This window comes from Muntiacus reevesi, chromosome 6, assembly GCF_963930625.1.
Source record: "Muntiacus reevesi chromosome 6, mMunRee1.1, whole genome shotgun sequence".
Taxonomy (NCBI): domain Eukaryota; kingdom Metazoa; phylum Chordata; class Mammalia; order Artiodactyla; family Cervidae; genus Muntiacus; species Muntiacus reevesi.
The window spans coordinates 91,622,944-91,643,850 of record NC_089254.1 but is presented as its reverse complement, the minus strand read 5'-3'; the positions used below and the strand labels follow the sequence as shown (position 1 = coordinate 91,643,850).

General features: G+C 39.3%; 1 protein-coding gene across 1 annotated transcript in view; it reads left to right on the top strand.

Annotated features, from left to right (window-relative positions):
* The window catches only part of CHCHD3 (coiled-coil-helix-coiled-coil-helix domain containing 3), a 287,381-nt gene that overhangs the window by 179,043 nt on the left and 87,431 nt on the right, over window positions 1-20,907 (top strand). Inside the window, exon 5 of the mRNA XM_065939307.1 lies at window positions 6,910-6,993. Coding sequence (XP_065795379.1) covers window positions 6,910-6,993 — 84 coding nt within the window. The remainder of the gene's footprint in view (window positions 1-6,909; window positions 6,994-20,907) is intronic.

Below are 20,907 nucleotides of genomic sequence, written 5' to 3'. Positions count from 1 at the left end.
GAATAGGCAGATACACTCCCAAAAGACAGGGGACACATTCAGTAGTATAGTTGACAACATGACATGTAGAGCAGGGTCCTTTGGGGAAGACAAAACAAACAGAAACAAGTGGATTTAATCAAATCCTGGGAGATTGAGTATGACTTCCAAACTTTGGATCAAGAAGTCTGTTGGAAGAATGGTCTTTGTCTTTCATGCCTTGGTCTGTACTCAACTTCCGTCAGCTCTTACTGTGATAGTGAACATAACATTTCAGGCTGGGGTTTGCTCATAGCTTATGTTTAATGCCTCTAAGTAGTCACTGAAAGGTATACTTAAGTTGATAATAGGTTGGTCATTGTTCAGGTTCACTTGCATGAGTTACCCTTTTGAAGGTCACCTGCTGTGGTTTGGAAACCAGGGCTTTGAGTATAACTCTTTGTTTATTAATGCCACTTGACAAAAGCTCAGTGAACCCTATGTAATTTCTCATTTGTAACAAAAGTCTAGTATTCAGCTAATTGAATACATGGCCACTTTAATTATTTTGTTACGGCTAATTGATATTCACAGTGATCATGTTCTACAGTTTCTAAATGTAATATTACTTTATAAATTTATGGTTCAGCCACTTCTGATATTTCTGGGTTTTTTTGTCTCTTAGCGTCAGCATGTAGTTTTATTTTTCCTGTGTATCATGCTTGATGTAGGGCTAACGTGGAAGAAAGCTCCTTTCTCTGTTCTTACTTGCCTGTGTGAGTTGATAGATGCATAGATTGATTTTTGCCTACCACAGATTATCCATATGATTGGGAAAGATTAAATCTTTCCCAGTTTATTATATGTGTGTTTCAGATTTGTTCAGTCGCTCAGTCGTGTCCAACTCTCTGCGACCCCATGGACTGCAGCATGCCAGACTTCCCTGGCCATCACCAACTCCCGGAGTTTACTCAAACTCATGTCCATCGAGTTGGTGATGCCATCTGACCATCTCAGCTTTTGTCGCCCCCTTCTCCTCCCACCTTCAATCTTTCCCAGCATCAGGGCCTTTTCCGGTGAGTCAGTTTTTCGCATCAGGTGGCCAAAGTATTGGAGTTTGAGCTTCAGCATCGGTCCTTCCAATGAATACTCAGGACTGATTTCCTTTAGGATAGACTGGTTGGATCTCCTTGCAGTCCAAGGGACTCTCAAGAGTCTTCTCCAACACCACAGTTCAAAAGCATCAGATTTCTTACAAGATTTAAAACGATAAGAAATGTAGTTTTAGGGATTTCCTGTTTAGATTGATTTAGAATTGTTGCATTTTCTCAGTTTTAGTAATTTCTGTCTTCATAACCTCATCCTATGGAAAATTGAGCCGATACCTGCTTTGTTTTCTACCTTGAGGTATTGAAATTGAACCCTGGCCTTTAAAGAACTTTGTCATTTAAACTATGTAAGTTTTCCCATAGCACCAGCTCTCCCCTCACGTGCCTCGTACGTGATGTGTGAAGTAACAGTACTTGCTCGGAGCTGAGTGATTATGATGTCACTGCGTTTCCAGTGCTCTGTGCTCCGTTCCTTATCTCAGTCTCCCGGAGCAGCCAGGCCTAAGAGGGCCGAGCTACCATGCCCAGAACCTGTCACTGTGAAGATGTCTCTAGGAGCATACATGGAAAGGTACATGGAAACTATCTTTATGTCACAGACGGAATCCCAGTATTTACTTCTCTTAACTTACTGTATCGTTTGTTGTTAACAGCTTCAGGTCTCCTCTGAAATGAGGAAAGTCTTAAGGAAGTACGTATGCGTTGTGTACTTCATTTTGAATCTGGCTACCAGCACCGAGTGCAAACATCAAAATGTTTATGTGTTGGGTTTCTCAAAATTCGATTTCCTTATTTTCTTTCTCTTGTATATGGCACACTCCAGTTTTCCATAATGATCCATTTAGGCGCTTTCTGTCATGTTTTCAAGTCCAATCACATTATCCAGAATCTAACAGAATCTGAAGACTAATCAGCACACGTTACTTCTTGAGAAGGAATAGCGAACCAGAGACGGTGGGAGAAATTTTTTATATCCATCTTTTCCCCTAAGAAACGATCCTCCTGTAACAGTGAATAACGTTGTAACCCTCTTCATTGTCATTTGTTCGTTTACAATGATTCCATATCTGTCAGACAGTTCTATATGGAAGTTTCATTCCCTGCAGTTGGTTTACCGCTTTTTCTTAAGTCGCGTGTGACTCTTCATCCTCGGCAGCTATTAGTTTGGTCAGTGTATCCCAGGCTTATTTAAGTTTCCAGGTTCGTGCTGTGTGACTTTCTCTCCCAGCCTCACATTAACTGTTTCAAAGCAGTGTGCCATTGAGGTGGTGTGGCCGTGTTTCTGGCTCTGTTCTTCTCCCCAGCAGATCTCAGGCTATTGATTCTGTTGACAGTCTAAGGGAAAGACCTGAGATGTCAGCCTGTGGTTGGGTGTTTTCAGGCCTTTGGAGGTGGTTCGTCTTTAGTGTGCATATCTCACCTTTTGACGTGTTTCTTTAACAAAATTCCAAGGATTACATCTTACGATGTGGGTGTTTCTACATATCTTTTATTTAGGTGGTAATCAACCTTTCAAAATTAAATTTGGTGGTTAGTGTGGTCTCTTTTAGGTCGAAGCTGTGTAGTTGTGATACTGAATTCTTAATGTTTTCTAAATAGCCATAATAGAATATCTATTACATTTTTTTTCTTAAAAAAGAAATCTCAGTGTGCAGCACTATGTGAACAAAAGCAACATTATTTAGTGTAAAGGTTTAAGAACCATGATTGGTAATGTCATGCATTGAATGGGGAGATAATCAAGTCCTAATACATTTAGCATTTACTAGGTAAAATAATTTTCCATGCTGTAAATAACTGCTCAAGTTGTTAAATTTGTTTGTTAGTATTAGCCACTTAATCTACTCACTCTTTTGTCTCTTGTACCATGTTAGATTTCTATTTGATAATCACAGATAAATGTATGTGATAATAATGTTTAAAGATTTTTGATTAAAGAAATATAACTTTGTTACAGAGGTTTTGGAAAATAGAGAATAGTCTAAGTAAGAAAACTATCCTGCTGTGCATATCGTATCCACTGTTAACGTCTCAGCATATATTACACTTTTTCTGTGTCTACATAACTAGGTGCTCAGTTTTTCCTGACCTTCCCTTCAGCCCCCCCACCCCCGTTTCTTAACCAAAATTAGGAATTTAGTGTACATGGTAATTTGTGACCATTCCCCTCCCCTTAATATTTTGAGTTAAAGAAATCAATTATTCTATTAAAGCAGTATTTTTTAATGGCTCTCAATGTTTGATCATTATGGCCAGACTCAAGTCTTTATAATAAAGAGCCTGTTGTTGGACCATATCTTATATACACACACCTCTGTTGTTCCCAGTTTTTTGTTGCTTTAAATAATGTTGGCAGTGTTTTCTTAGATATAAATTTTTGTGTGCTTTTCCTAGTATTTCTTAAAATTAAATGCCTAGAAGTGAAATTAGCTAACTGATAAGCAAATTAACATTAGTAAAGATATATATATATTTATAAAATTATTTTCATAAATTTTAATATGCTTTATTTGGATTAACTTAAAAATTTTATATTGTTAAATTCACTGTTTTGCGATACAGTGTTGTTTGAGTTTTGACAAATGCATGCACTTGTCTAACTACCATAATCAAGAAGAATTATTTCCTCACCTCAGAAAATTCCCTCCTTTGTCTTTTGACTACAAAGTGTGTTTATTTTTAATACGGAAAATGTAAGGAAAAAAAATAATTAGAAACCCCCCATAAGCTTATCACCCTGCTATAACCTCTGTTGACATTTTGTTGAATATCCTTCTGTTCTTTTATTTCTTCTTCCCTGCAAAAAAAGAGATCATACTCCCCTTTCTGTTTATAGTCTTTTTCTTTTTTTTACTTAGTATATTTTGAGTATATTTTAATTTAACCGTTAGATAGGTTTTTGTTTCTGTTTCTTTGCAATTCTAATTAATCTTATCATGAATATCTTTGCATATTGCCATAATTACTTAAGTCCTAAAAGTAGAGTGTTTAGATCTCAGTGCATATGTACAGTTTTCAAACTTATTTACATTTTGTCAAGCTGATTTTTAAAATGCTTATGCCAATTTATATTCTGACGAACTGTGTGTTGAAGAGAATGTTTTTCATGTATATTGGGCAGTATTATTTTTATTTTATATTTTTAAATCTGATAGATGAATTATGGAATTTTGTTTTAATTTTCATTTTTGATTTCTTGTGGGTTTTTTTAAAAATGTGTTATGTACATTTTTGTGCAGATTGCTAGTCTATGTCACTTGGATGTTTTTCTCTTGACTCTTTTTGGGGATGGAGAACTTATTTTTTAAGTGCTTTTTATGTGAGCAATACTAATTTCACTGTTAGGGGTTAGTATTCTTTTCATTTGCTTGTTCATTTTGTTTAATGTTTTTTATTTTATGGAGGTTCTCATAAATCCATCCTTCTGCATTTCCTTTATATTTGGGGGGTATGTGTTGAATTTAGACAGATCTTTTCTCTTAAGATCACATAGTCTTGCATATTTTCTTCACATATAATTTTATCAAAAATTGTTTCTCCATTGCTACTACTCCATTAGTAGTACATTATATTACTCCTCTTATACTCCTGTTAGACTAGTAAGGTTTTTACTGTTATGTCAAGGAGCCATAGATTATGTGCTTGCATATGTGTGTATTTTTTATTTAATCTCATTATTTGGTTTTTAAATTATTCTTATACTTTCAAGAAGCATGAACTTTTTCATTGAAATCTTCTATTCAAACAGTATTTAATAGTACAATAATATTCAAATATGTGCATAGTTAAGCAAGTCCTCTTATTTTTTTCCCCATTGTCTCCTTTGGCTTGCATTTTAGGTAAATACTATCCATCTGATTTCTTGGTTGATGTTAGGGGAAAAAGTGTTTCTCCTGGTAAATAACTATTTCTCTGTTTTTTACATGCCACAGGATATTGAAATCAAAGTAAGTAGCAAAACAATTACCTACAACAAATGTGCAAATGAACTCACCTGAGTTAAGCGTGTAGTGACAGTCTCCCTTACACAGGTTGAGCCAGAAGAACCTTGATTGCCTTGCATGGCAAAAGAATGGGAATGCCAAAATATTTATTTTGCTTATTTCTTAAAAATTTCTAGTCAGGCTTGTGTTCAACATTCATTGACCAAAAAATATTTTTTTAAAAACTTTTCTAACATGGGTGATGTAGGGAGGTTTGTTCTCAGAAATAAAGGTCATTTAAATATAATAAAAATAGAAACAGCAGTTTAAGAAATGCATTTTTCATTGTCCCTCCCCCAGTTTTATTGAGATATGATTGACCTACAGCAATGTGTAAGTGTGAGGTGTACAGCATAACAATGGTTTGACTTACATACCTCCTGCAGTGATGACCACAATAAGTTTAGTAAATACCTATCATCTTCATATAGACACAGCATTAAAGAAGTAGAAAAATATGTTTTCTCTTGTGGTGGGAACTCATAGGATTTACTCTCTTATGATCTTTATAAGGTAGAACAGTATTAATGATCTTATCATGTTGGGCATTACATTCCTAATGTTAATTTATCTTATAACTGGAAATTTTTATCTTTTGACCACCCTCATTTATTTACCCCCCTCTCTTCCCCTCACCTCTGGTAGCTACAAATTTGATCTCTTTTTATCTGAGTGTTTTCATTTGTTTGTTTTTGAAGTATAGTTGACCTGCAGCACTATGTTAGTTCTTGATGTATACCATTGTGATCTGATATTTCTGTATATTGGAAAATGGTCATCATGATAAGTCTGGTTGCCATCTGTCACCATGCAGAGATATTACATAATTATAGACTTACAGACTACATCCCCCAACTGTAGTACATTTCACATTTGTGAATCATTCATTTTGTAACTGAAAGCTTGTATCTCTTATTTACTCTGACTTGTTTTTCTCCTCCCCCAGGTGCCTCCTCTCTGACAGCCACCTGTTTCTTCCCTGTATCTATGACTCTGCTTCTGTTTGGCTATATTTGTTCATTTGTTTTGCATTTTAAATTTCACATATAGTGAAATCATACAGTATTTGCCTTTCTTTATCTGCCATTTTACTTACCATAATACCCTCTCAGTCCATCCGCTTTGTCCCAAATGGCAAGATTTCAAAGAAATGCATTTTTAATTTAGCTTCAAAAACATCCATAAGAAAGCATTATTTTTTTCAAGGATAAAGATTTTATTGCTTGAGTTTTAATTTCATTAAAAAGATAAATTAGGATAACTAAGAGTTATAAAATTGCTTTTATTATTTTACTTTTAATTACTTAAAATTATTCAAATAAAGAATTAGAATGGTTTTTGCCCTTTTTGCCAAAGACAACTATGCCATTAAAAAGGAAGTAGACCGATACATTTATTTATATGCTGGTTTCACTGGCTATTTTAAGGGTTCTCGTACGGAAGGTTTATGTACAAAATGCTATATAGGCATTTTTTATTGCTCAAGAAAGGTTAATAACCCTGTGTCTTTTGCCTGGGATAAAAATCAAAGTTTTATTAAGCAAAATATTAATCCTTGAAATTACTCTTCAAAAGAGAAGTTAAGTAAAACTGTCTGTGCTGTAGTCTGACATTATCAGAAACATTTGGACAAAGTAGGACACAGCTGTTACAGTTTAAAAAAATACAATGCAGGCCCATTCTTTACATTTAAATACAGCAGTCATCATCTTATAAATGTTTTTTCTATAGCAGAGACCTACTAGCCTACAAAAAATCTTCATCTTTGTATATGTATTTCTAATGTAATTTATACTTAACTTTTGCTTTGCTGTTACTGCTTTTTCTTAATATAGTGTATTTTTCATTTCTTTTTTTAGGCTAAGCAGCTGGAAGAGAAAGATCGGGTGATAAAGAAGCAGGATGCGTTCTACAAAGAGCAGCTGGCTAGACTGGAGGAGAGGGTATGACTGTTTCTTGTCAGTGATTCTCTTCTCTTAACCACATCTGCAGTGTTCCCATGGGTGTATTTAAAAATCAATACATTAGAACTGTAACCACTTTTCCTAGTTAAAAAGTGGCCAGGAAGTAAAGAAGCCAACCAGGGCGATCATTCTCGAAGATAATGTCATTTCTACTTTGCTAGTTTTGAGTATTGTTGTGTTACTGGTTCGTTGATAACATTTTACTACTCAGGAACTCCCCCCAAATATTTTCCCCTATATGTTTAGAAGCTGCATTGTCTCCAGGTCAAGCAGTAGAGTGCTATTCTGGGCTTTCCCAAACACTGACTAAACTTGAGCACATTCTTAGAAGCGGAAATGTTTTGAAGGATAAACTGTCTTTGTGAAAGCTCAGTTTCATTGCACTTGTGGCCAAGAAATGAATGTCTTTTTCAAAACTGGTGGGCAGAAGCTGAATAGTAGGACTCAGGAGAAGAGTTAGGGTGGAGAGTGGAGGAAGTACCTCTGGTTTCTATGACTATAGAACTCAACAAAGACTCGAGGAAATTGAGACTGAAACAGGAGGAGGCACTGGGCTTAAGATTGGAAATTTGGGGACCCAGTCAGTGCCCCTGTTCAATGAAATACTTTATTGTCTAGGATAATTTCATACCTAGACCATGAGGTTGCAAAGCTGGTTTTCTCTTTGCTTTGATTGAGACCTCCAAATTTGATTTGGAATAGCATGTTTAGTAAAAAAAAAAAAAAAAAGTAGGTAAACTAAGAAATAGACTGTCAAACTCCATTCAGTACAAATATTTGTACGTTGTCTTCACCTCTCTCTATGTCATTGAACTTAGTACTTCTTGAATATAGGGACCATTTTCTCATTGATTCAGCAGATATGTGTATATGTCAGGCCCTGGTAGTGCCAGAGATAAGCTAATGAAGAAAGCGAGCAAGTCTGCAAACAATAAATGCTGGAGAGGGAGAAAAGGAAACGCTCTTGCACTGTTGGTGGGAATGTAAATTGATACAGCCACTATGGAAGGTGGTATGGAGATTCCTTAAAAAAACTAGGATATTAAAACCACCATATGACCGAGCAATCCCACTCATAGGCGTATACTCTGAGGAAACCAAATTGAAAGAGACACATGTTTTCTATTGTTCATTGCAGCACTATTTACAATAGCTAGAACATGGAAGCAGCCTAGATGTCCATTGACAGATGAATGGATAAAGAGGTTGTGGTATATATACACAATGGAATATTACTCAGCCATAAGACGGAACACATTTGAGTCAGTTCTGATGAGGTGGATGAACCTAGAACCTTTTATACAAGGTGAAGTGAGTCATAAGGAGAAAGATAAATACCATATTCTAACACATGTATACGGAATCTAGAAAAATGGTACTGAAGAATTTATTTACAGGGCTGTAATGGAGAAATAGACATAGAGGATAGACTTATGGACATGGGAAGAGGGGAGGAGAGTGTGAGATGTGTGGAAAGAGTAACATGGAAACTTACATTACCATATATAAAATAGATAGCCAACGGGAATTTGCTGTATGGCTCAGGAAACTCAAACAGGGGCTGTTTATCAACCTAGAAGGGTGGGATGGGGACGGAGATGGGAGGGAGGTTCAAAAGGGAGGGGATATATGGGTACCTGTTGCTGATTCATGTTGAGATTTGACAGAAAACAGCAAAATTCTGTAAAGCAATTATATTTCAATAAAAAATAAATTTTTAAAAAGTGATAATGTATACAATTACTGTGGCTGCTAATGTAGCTGATAGGCAGGTGGTCTTAGAAGTCATCCTGGGAATGACTGTACAAGATTCCATGTCCCCTCTTCATTAATAGACCACCTAGTATTCAGCTGATGCTTTCACCAGTTCATCTAGTTAAAAGAGAGAAAGATAAGTACTTGTATCTATCCACTTTTAAACTTACATTTTTAAAAAGGAACCTGGACTTCATAGTCGGTTAAATGATTCTGCAACTTGTATAATACCACAACCATTTTTCCTTACATTAGCCACTGCTGGATTCTGCATTTTGCATCTTTTAACACACGGTGTGCAGAATTTCTAACAGAAATGGTTAGACATTGTGCTTTTTTCACTGTCATCACAAGAAAAATCCTCCTTAAAATCTTCTACATTAAGTTTAGAAAGTGCTTCATCTTTGCACACCTAAATGTCTCTCACATATTCCAAGGTGAAATCCAACTGGAAAAAATTCAGCTTAGATACTTTTAGGAATGGCAGTAATAAACAAAAATAAGATATTACAGAAATGGACAGAAGACACCGAGGTTAAATAGCACAGATGTAGTTTTATGATTTTCAGTATCTTGCACACAGTGGAAAATATTCTTTTTATAAAAAATATTTCTTCTTTGGCTGCACCGGGCCTTAGCTGTGGCATGCTGGATCTTTGATCTTCACTGCAGCATGTGGGACCCACTGCCCTGACCAGGGGCTGAACCCTGGGGCCCCGGCATTGGGAGTGCAGAGCCCTAGCCACTGGACCACCAGGGAAATCCCGGAAATATATGTTCTTTAAGGGGCAACAGCTTATATTTTGGAGAAGGCAATGGCAACACACTCCAGTACTCTTGCCTGGCAAATCCCATGGATGGAGGAGCCTGGTAGACTGCAGTCCATGGGGTCGCTAGGAGTTGGACTCGACTGAACAACTTCACTTTCACTTTTCACTTTCATGCATTGGAGAAGGAAATGGCAGCCACTCCAGTTTTCTTGCCTGGAGAATCCCGGGGACGGGGGAGCCTGGTGGGCTGTCATCTGTGGGGTCACACAGAGTCAGACACGACTGAAGCGACTTAGCAGCAGCAGCAGCAGCAGCAGCAGCTTATATTTGTTAAGCTCTTTCTTACCTCATGTAGGTATGCCCTAACTGAAAAAAAGCTTGAGTATCAATTCCCAGTGGTTGATGTAAGAAGTTTGAGAGTATTAATTCCTGATCAGTGATTGATGAAAGGAATCACAGGGCAGTTTTGAGGAAAATGTTCTTAAATGCCTTTGCCTGTGCCTTCACCAGTCCCTGTGGGGCTTCTCTGGTAGCTCACACGGTAAAGAGTCCACCTGCAAAGCAGGAGACCTGGGTTTGATCCCTGGGTTGGGAGGATCCCCTGCAGAAGGGAATGGTGGGAACCCACTCCAGTCTTCTTGTCTGGAGAACCGCATGGACAGCAGAGGCTGGCGGGCTGCAGTTCGTGGGGTTGCAAAGAGTCAGACACAACTGAGCCACTTCCACTTGTCAGTCCCTCAGGTAATTCTCCATAATGCTTTATGTGTTTCTCTTAATGTGCCATGTTTATGCTGATTGTCATTAGTTATTTGTGTTTATCTGGTGATCACCTTAAGGATAAAATCATTTTCTTATTTCTGTATTTTCCACAACTCACATGCAGTGAGTGACTCCTACAATTCCTAAGTTTATGCCATAAGGTTAGATCTAAGCCATTCATGTACAGTTTGTAAGTATTTGCAAAATAGTTTCTTTTTCAATTGTTAAATTAATAATCTAAATCTATCCTATGAAAATATCAAGTTTAACTTTGAATATCTGGATATGTATAGCATCTTTATCATCCTCATAGCTAACAATATGATCTTTTGAGTATTTATGTTGTGCGGGGCACTTTGCATGGATTATATCATTTTATTCTCATAAACAACTCTAGGAGGCTGTCAACCCTGTTGTTTAGGTGAAGATCCTGCAGGTTCAAGTAATTTGCCCGAGAATATACAAAGGGCTTCCCAAGTGGCTCAGCAAGAAAAAACCCATCTGCAGTGATGGCGGAGCTGCAGGAGACACGGGTTCAGTCCCTAGATTGGGATGATCCCCTGGAGAATGGCTGCCCACTCCAGTATTCTTGCCTGGAGAATCCCTTGGACAGAGGAGACTGACGGGCTGCTCAGTCCATGGGATCAGAAAGAGTCAGACAGGACTGAAGTGACAGAGCACATACGCACGCATGCAGTCAAAATGTGACCTGAATTTGAACCAGGTCCATCACCTAAGCTGTTAGCCATTGTCCAGTACCATCTTTAATGTTTCTCACTTTTGCACTTTAGAAGTTAAATCCTGCTGATTGCTTTGTTCGTTCTTTGGGTAGTAACTTAACTCCTTCTGGCTTCTAATACAGTGTTTTAGGTCCTGTTGTTAAAACTTGATCAGTGTTACCATATAACCTGGAAGTGTTTAGCATTCAAAATGCTTAATTCCACTCCACCTTCTCCCTGCCCCCCCCCCCCAGGATTTGGCATTTCCTTAGGAAAATTTGACCAAAAGGGCAGCAGCAAGGTCATATTACTTAGCAACTGTGGCATGACACCCCCAAGAATTACTTTAATGTCTAGTTGTGCTGCTTATACTTTGAAGGAAGGAATTCATAGTAATTCAAGGAGTTTAGAAATGTCTTTGGGGCCTCCCATTCATTCATAGGTTCACAGTGTTGCCACGGGATAATCTCATTCCATCTCTAGGATGAAAACAAATTTTCTGTTTTATCAGCTGTTTGATGGTTATTTCATGAAAATCTGAATTTGCCTGCTCCTGAAACATCCCTTGCCTGGGTATTCTTCAGAAGAAGGTATATTTTCCCATAGTCTGTTAGTCCTCTGGAAAGGAATAGAGAGGCAGGACTAAAGTCCATGGTATAAAAGGATAGAGTCCAGTTTCTTCCAGGATCTTCTGGGATGAAGGACCCCTCCCTCCCTCTCCCAGGATATCTAGAGATGTGCGTTCTTTGATGATGAGTGTGTCTTGCATGTCTAACTTCTCAATTATAAACTTGAATTGAGTTGCTCTATGTTATCCACTTTGCTCTTGGCGTTACTAAGAATGGTGGGGTTTGGCACAGCATGAAGAGAGCTATAAAAGCCCTAGTGGCTCGAGTAGCCGAGGGAGATCAGAGAGCTTAGTTGGATGCCATTACAGTGTTCAGATCAACAGGGTAGTGCGGTTTGTATTGTTTCCAGTTTGCAGTTTCCTCTGGATTTCAGCAACTATTTGCATACACACTGCCATCAGTCCCATACAATTAAGAAGGAGAGGGAATTGTACAAGCTGAGCAAAAGAGAGTGATGCAAAGAGAATGGTGAAAAATAAATTGTCATTAAGAAGAAAAGTACTTTACTAGTTCGTCACCTGTGGAGAGAGTTGCTAATTAAATTCTAAGGTCATGCTTACATCAAATGAGCAAGTTTTCAAAGCCTTTCACTTACAGTGGGTGGCGTATCTTCTATTGCATCACAGCGTTGGGCTCATCTGTATGATTAATTGGCTGTTTTGATTGCTTGACTTCTTCTTTGTCAATTGGTACCTTCATTTCTGTGTTCCTCTCTGCAAAGCTTGTGGGGGGTGGGGGTGGGAAATGCCACGAATGATGATAAAGAGAAATGACAACAGAACAGATTATTGCCAGCCCTGTGTGCTCCTTATGGAAAGAAATTACTGGTGCTTTTGTACTATCAGATGAAGTCTGTCATTGTAAAAAGATTTCATTGAGTGGAGCCGGGTTAGCCATTTCAAGGGATTAATACAGGATGGAATTTCAGTCATACCGCTGGCATCTGCAGTCCTAAAACATGAAGATTCTTTCTTGAGGGGGGTGTAGGGCGATAACTACTTAGACTCAACTTAAGAGATAAAACAGCCCTTTGATATTCTCCCTCTTAGGTACTTTGTAAACAGTTGTCCATGATCCTAGGTCATATGGGTAGCTCATATACACTGAATTGTGTGTATATTTTGGCCAGGCACTGAGATATAGCAAATTTAACTCAATAGTTAAAAGCATTACTTGGTGGGAGATATTCCTTAGTAGTTTATGCTAGTTTGCACTTGTCAATCTAGAGAGAGAGATTTTTCCTTTGACTCTTGGAAATTTTGTGCTGGCCTCCTCATTCATCTTGAAACCAGGGCAGTTTCTCTAGTTACCAGAAGTTGCAAGAAACAGATAAAGCTCTCTTGTCCAAGAGTTTGTACGTTGAAGGCATAAAAACCAATGTCACTTTAAATTGTATTGCTATTACACATGACAGAGATTTCAGTGAAGTGGTTTTTAGCATATACCTTTTGTTACTCAATGAAATTTTTTTTAAAATCATTAACAAGTATTGATAGTTCAAATAAATGTACTTAGATATTAGCGGTTAGGTAGAGAAATTAATAAGGCTCAGTATCACTATATCTCTTGTTAATATAATTGAAACAGTTATTTATAACTTAGGTTCGGAGACTGAACCCTTTTGCGCTTTTACTGGGCTCCCTAAAGGAAGCTTCTTATTGCAGACTTTGTAAAAGTAGCAAGGAGGGTGGACTTTTTTTTTTTCCTCCCTATTTTGTCCTGTAGGGGCAAGAAAATCGATACAGTGGGGGTCTTATCCTTAATTCATTATTCAACAAGTCCTCCAAACGCATTGGCTTTTCTGTTAACCTCTGAGTTTTCTAATGGGAAATGTGCCACGGGTAACCTTGAAATGCTTTTTTAATCTGGCTTTAGGGATATGAGAGTTATATTTTTTTTTTCCGGGATGAGCTGTTAAAAGTGCATCCTGTTAAAATGATCCCTTTAACTGGAGCCAGTTTTTCTGTGCCTAACTTTAGAGGAAAGATTTGCAAATCATGGGCTCAGCACTTAATTTGGGGCTCTATTTACCATGTAGGCTGTCAAGAAGTATTAACCTTAAGGTATGATGAGAACGTGGAGTACAAAGCTGTGAGCTCATGACACCAAGTGTACCAGGTATTAAGTAGCATTATCCGTCCTGCTCGCTACAGTAAATAGGATTGCACTATTATGATGTGTCAGGGCTTTCAGGGAAATCAAATTTACAAGACACTAAACTGCCATCCTCTCTGCTGAGCAGCTTTATTCTGGGATCTTGCTTTCATATTAATCCTGTTGGTTAGGAAATACTTGTAGCAATTGTGCATGGAAATTATAATTTAATGATCTCTTCCTTTTCTCTATTCAGAGCTTAGCACGGACCACTGTGCTTTGCAGCAGTAGCCCCAGGGCTCTGAGAAAGAGATAATGTGCAGTTCCAGCTTTAAAGTCCAGTATTGCCTTTCTGTGAGTGCTTGTAATGATCATAAGTGCTAAGATGCCAACAATATGTGCTGCATACTTTCTCAGCTCTTCACATCTCCTTTACCTTGTGAGAGGCTGTACAGTAAAATAGATTCTGTTTACCATGACAGTTTTTCAAATGATATGCCACTTGAATGTGTAAAGACAAGGTAGAGAAATGAAGTGTGATGAAATCTAGGGAAAATTAATTCTGCTTTTAAAGACTCTGTTTGTTCTGTCTTGGGAGGCTCAGTAGGCTGTTTGCTTTGAAAAACAATTAATACCCTCTTTCTCTGGGATTTTTTCTTGCTATTGATAAGAATGTTGCAACCAGGAAGGCATTCTGTGTTTCCTGTGTATTTCCTGCGTATGTGATTGAAAATGAGCTAAATCTCTTGAATTTTCTTTGCATCCAGTTTCATCATTAGTGATTGTTTTGCTTCTTGATACCGTGTTTATTTATAAATTTCAAATGCACTCCATTTAGGCAAACCAGCCAGTGCTCATTTCCCTATTTTCCTGACTGAAAAATTAAAATGCATGAATATTAATTCTTTTAAAGGAAATTGCAGGGCTGGTATTGGAAAATGCTCTTCTCAGTTTTATGTCCAGACCATGAGCCAGCTGTGCCTCTGTAAGGGATTACATCTCAACACATTAGCTTCATTAAGAAAGCTGTATTTGGTCATGAAACATTTGCAGATAATATTATCTCATAACAAAATCAAATAAAAAGTTCCCATATCTGAACTTGGCATGTAAAGCAGATTGGCATGGTAAGGAAATGAAGGGATTTAAATCTAACCTGACCATGGAGACTGAGATAGGAGTTTAACCTTGGTGGTGTTTATCAGAATTGGGTGGGGTCAGGGTTTGAGGGGATCCTTGACATTCACCATTCATTCGAACACACATTTGTTAATCTCCTCTGGTGAGACAGGCACTATAAGTAGATACAGTGACGTAGATACAGTGACGAATACAAACAGTGCCAACACCTGTTGGCATCTGCTACAGAGCTTTTGATTGCCACGGTGTATTCATGTAGCCTTTGCCAGGCTTTCTTCCAGAGAGGAACTGTTATGTGAGGAGATAGCCACTACTTTTGTCCCTTCAAGGTCTAAAGATCAAGGGATTTAGAGAAGAGTTTTGTGAGTTGAAGAGATTCATCAGGTAAATGCTCAGATAAAGACCCAATAAACCAGTTACCTTCAATGGGCAGTCTTTGGAAATAAACGTTAAATATGTAAGTTCCATAAAGACCAGAACTATTTCTACTTTTTGATCACCATAATAGTGCCTGGCACATAGTAGGTGCTAGATAACTTTTAAAATTAACATGTTAGGAAGTGGGATGGGTTCCTTGGCCAAATAATTTTGAAGAATGTTAAACTTAACTAAGTAGAACAGATTTCTTTACTGTAGTCCTTCTCTGAGTTTATGTACATTCCGAGCTTCCAAGATGAGAATACTGCGTGCCACGTTTCAGCATTATACTTGAACCATAAAGTCTCTTTTTCAAGAAACACTCATTAACTTATCCCAGCCCACCGTCTGAGATTTTCTGCCCTGCATAATGCTACTACTTACATTTTTGAGTTCTTCCTGATTTGCATCCTAAAACATAGAGGTCAAGAAACCATAGAATTTCATTGATAGAGTTCCTAATTGACGGCTTCTGAGGACCTGCAACCCTCCTGGAATTGCCTGCCTGTGTACTGTGTTGTAAAAGAGTGAACAGAGGAGAAAAAGACCAAGGGAGTCTATAGTTCCTCTGGAGGGCTCTGTGTTCTGACTATACTCTTCAGAGTCTCTATTCTAGCAGTCTTTGAGAAAGCTATGCCCACAGTAGCTCAGTTTCATCAGGGCCCTCCCACCACAGGACACAGTTCAGTTCAGTTGCTCAGTTGTGTCCCAACTCTTTGCAACCCCATGGACTGCAGCACTCCAGGCTTCCCTGTCCATCACCAAATCCTGAAGCTTGCTCAAACTCATGTCCATCGAGTCGGTGATGCCATCCAGCCATCTCATCCTCTGTTGTCCCCTTCTCCTCCTGCCCCCAGTCCCTCCCAGCATCAGGGTCTTTTCCAGTGAGTTAACTCTTCACATGAGGTGGCCAAAGTATTGGAGTTTCAGCTTCAACATCAGTTCTTCCAATGAACACCCAGGACTGATCACCTTTAGGATGGACTGATTGCATCTCCTTGCAGTCCAAGGGACTCTCAAGAGTCTTCTCCAATACCATAGTTCAAAAGCATCAATTTTTCGGCACTCAGCTTTCTTCACAGTCCAACTCTCACATCCATACATAACCACTGGAAAAACCATAGCCTTGACTAGACGGACCTTTGTTGGCAAAGTAATGTCTCTGTTTTTTAATATGCTATCTAGGTTGGTCATTACTTTCCTTCCAAGGAGTAAGTGTCTTTTAATTTCATGGCTGCAGTCACCATTTGCAGTGATTTTGGGGCCCCAAAACATAAAGTCTGACACTATTTCCATGTTTCCCCATGTATTTGCCATGAAGTGATGGGACCAGATGCCATGATCTTAGTTTTCTGAATGTTGAGCTTTAAGCCAACTTTTTCACTCTCTTCTTTCACTTTCATCAAGAGGCTTTTTAGTTCCTCTCACTTTCTGCCATAAGGATGGTGTCATCTGCATATCTGAGGTTATTGATATTTCTCCCAACAATCTTGATTCCAGCTTGTGCTTCCTCCAGCCCAGCATTTGATGTACTCTGCATATAAGTTAAATAAGCAGGGTGACAATATATAGCCTTGACATACTCCTTTTCCTATTTGGAACCAGTCTGTTGTTCCATGTCCAGTTCTGACTGTTGCTTCCTGACCTGCATACAGGTTTCTCAAGAGGCAGGTCAGGTGGTCTGGTATTCCCATCTCTTTCAGAATTTTCCACAGTTTGTTGTGATCCACACAGTCAAAGTCAAAGACTTTGGCATAGTCAAGAAAGCAGAAATAGATGTTTTTCTGGAACTCTCTTGCTTTTTCGATGATCCAGCAGATGTTGGCAATTTGATCTCTGGTTCCTCTGCCTTTTCTAAAACCAGCTTGAACATCTGGAATTTCACGGTTCCTCTATTGCTGAAGCCTGACTTGGAGAATTTTGAGCATTACTTTACTAGCGTGTGAGATGAGTGCAATTGTGTGGTAGTTTGAGCATTCTTTGGGATTGCCTTTCTTAGGGATTGGAATGAAAACTGACCTTTTGCAGTCCTGTGGCCACTGCTGTGTTTTCCAAATTTGCTGGCGTATTGAGTGCAGCACTTTCACTGCATCATCTTTCAGGATTTGAAATAGTTCAACTGGAATTCCATCACATCCACTAACTTTGTTCTAAATGATACTTTCTAAGGCACACCTGACTTCACATTCCAGGATGTCTGGCTCTAGGTGAGTGATCACACCATTGTGATTATCTGGGTCGCAGAGATCTTTTTTGTACAGTTCTTATGTGTATTCTTGCCACCTCTTCTTAATATCTTCTGATCATACCATTTCTGTCCTTTATTGAACCCATCTTTGCGTGAAATGTTCCCTTGGTATCTCTAATTTTCTTGAAGAGATCTCTAGTCTTTCCCATTCTGTTGTTTTCCTCTATGTCTTTGCATTGATCGCTGAGGAAGGCTTTCTTATCTCTCCTGGCTTTTCTTTGGAACTCTGCATTCAAATGGGAATATCTTTCCTTTTCTTCTTTGCTTTTCACTGCTCTTCTTTTCACAGCTATTTGTAAGGCCTTCTCAGATAGCCATTTTCCTTTTTTGCATTTCTTTTCCATGGGGATGGTCTTGATCCCTGTCATCTGTACAATGTCACGAACCTCCGTCCATAGTTCATCAGGCTCTCTGTCTATCAGATCTAGTCCTTTAAATATATTTCTCACTTCTACTGTATAGTCATAAGGGATTTGATTTAGATCATACCTGAATGATCTAGTGGTTTTCCCTACTTTCTTCAGTTTAAGTCTGAATTTGGTAATAAGGAGTTCTTGATCTGAGCCACAGTCAGCTCGTGGTCTTGTTTTTGCTGACTGTATAGAGCTTTTCCATCTGTGATGTCCACGTGTGGAGTCTTCTCTTGTGTTGTTGGAAGAGGATGTTTGCTATGAGCAGTGCGTTCTCTTGGCAAAATTCTATTAGCCTTTGCCCTGCTTCATTCCGTACTCCAAGGCCAAATTTGCCTGTTACTCCAGGTGTTTCTTGACTTCCTACTTTTGCATTCCAGTCCCTTATAATGAGAAGGACATCTTTTGGGGGTGTTAGTTCTAAAAGGTCTTGTAGGTCTTCATAGAACTGTTTAACTTCAGCTGCTTCAGTGTTATTGGTTGGGGCATAGGCTTGCATTACCATGATATTGAATGGTTTGCCTTGGAAATGAACAGAGATCATTCTGTTGTTTTTGAGATTGCATCCAAGTGCTGCATTTTGGACTCTTGTTGACCATGATCACTACTCCGTTTCTTCTAAGGGATTCCTGCCCACAGTAGTAAATATAATGGTCATCTGAGTTAAATTCACCCATTCCAGTCCATTTTAGTTTGCTGATTCCTAGAATGTCGACATTCACTCGTGCCATCTCCTGTTTGACCACTTCCAATTTGACTTGATTCATGGACCTAAGATTCCAGGTTCCTATGCAATATTGCTCTTTACAGCATCAGACCTTGCTTCTGTCACCACACCAGTCACATCCACAACTGGATATTGTTTTGCTTTGGCTCTATCCCTCCGTTCTTTCTGGAGTTATTTCTCCACTGATCTCCAGTAGCATATTGGGCACCTGCCGACCTGGGGAGTTCCTCTTTCAGTATCCTATCAATTTGCCTTTTCCTACTGTTCATGGGGTTCTTAAGGCAAGAATACTGAAGTGGTTTGCTATTCCCTTCTCCAGTGGACCACATTCTGTCAGACCTCTCCACCATGACCTGTCCGTCTTGGGTGGCCCCACAGGGCATGGCTTACTTTCACTGAATTAGACAAGGCTCTGGTCCTGTGATCAAGTTGGCTGGTTTTCTGTGATTATGGTTTTAGTGTGTCTGCCCTCTGATGCCCTCTTGCAACACCTACCGTCTTCCTTGGGTTTCTCTGACCTTGGACGTGGGGTATCTCTTCACGGCTGCTCCAGCAAAGCGCAGCCGCTGCTCCTTACCTTGGACAAGGGGTATCTTGTCACGGCCGCCCCTCCTGACCTTGAACGTGGAGTAGCTCCTCTCTGCCCTCCTGCGCCTGAGCAGCAGCCACTCCGTGGAGATGGGGTTGCTCCTCTTGGCTGCCGCCCCTGACCTTGGGCGTAGGGTAGCTCCTCTCGGGCGCCCTTATCTTACTTACATAAAATTAAGCAGTGCAGATGCCACTATTTGGGCAAACTTTTAAAGTAAATTAAATCACATTGCCTAAGTGATGTTCTCATTGATTACTTTTCTGTGACTTGAGACTGGGGTAATCCATTTTATCCACAAAACCTGCCCTAAATAGAATCCCAACTTCATGAGTTATCCCCAAACTTGGCTTTTGGTAAAAATGTTCATGAGTACTTTGCACTCTGGTCATCCTTGCTGTTCCAAGGCTATTGGCCAAGAAATATAGTATCATTAGAATCAGCATCATATTAAAACAGCTACCACCTATTGGGGCTTCCCTGGTGGCTCGGACAGTAAAGAATCTGTCTGCAATGCAGGAGTCCTGGATTTGATCTCTGGGTTGGGAACATCCTCTGGAAAAGGGAATGGCAACCCACTCTAGTATTCTTGCCTGGAGAATTCCATGGACGGAGGAGCCTGGCAGGCTACAGTCCATGGGGTCACAAAGAGTTGGACGCAACTAAGTGACTCTCACTTTTCACCATCTATTGAGGGATTATTATAAGCTGGGAAGTACAGAAAATGATTTAAAAATCATTTAACTTTAGGACAGACCTCCAGGGAAAGGTGTTTTCTTCCTTCACCACCTAACTAGTTACTGATTTTGTTCTTTGGGCTCAGAGACATCAAGTAACTTGCGCTAATGTTTCCCAGCCAGGCCTCTATCTCCTCATTGACCACCTCTCCTTCTGTGTGACCAGTGAGCGACTATGAGACTCCATTAGGCTTTCTGGCCTCAATATCTATTACTCAATTCCACTCCCTGAGACTTTAAGAAGAATTTTGGTGGAAGTGGGCATGACAGTTCTTGTTTAGAACCAGTAGAGTCAAGTAACAGGTTCTCAGCCTTGTTTCCCTTAGCACCGTTTGTACTTGACTTCTTTTATAAACTAAGCACCAGTAGTCTTACATAAACATGGATCATATTCTACAGTAAAGTAATAGTGATAAAACATGATTGGATATTGGATACAGTGAGTATGGCTTTAGTGCATAGACTAAACTGATGGAGACGCTGTCAATAAGGAATAGTACAGGATCTGTGGATTGGGCCTTATCCCCTGAGGGGATGGATGGAAAAGATGAAGGACTTGGAAATACTGTGGTGGGGGGCGGTGGGGGGAGGAGAAATAACCGGAAATCAAAAGGACAGGCTAGATTAGCCAAGGTGATGATGCTGAGACCTAGTGGGATGACCATGAGAGAAGCGGGCGGAGGGTTCAAGAATGATCTGGTAACTCCCACTTCCACTTGGGCACTCTTGCCCTCACTTTCTTCCTTTGCAGCGGCCCACTTTGCAGAATTGCTTCCAGTAGATCTCTCACAGAACCCTTGGAGCTCTGTGTCCACAGCAGTCCTGTCCATTTTGCCTGCTGTTTAGATTGTGACCATGTGGAAATTTGGAGTATGAACTTCCTGCAAAGTTAGATTATAGTC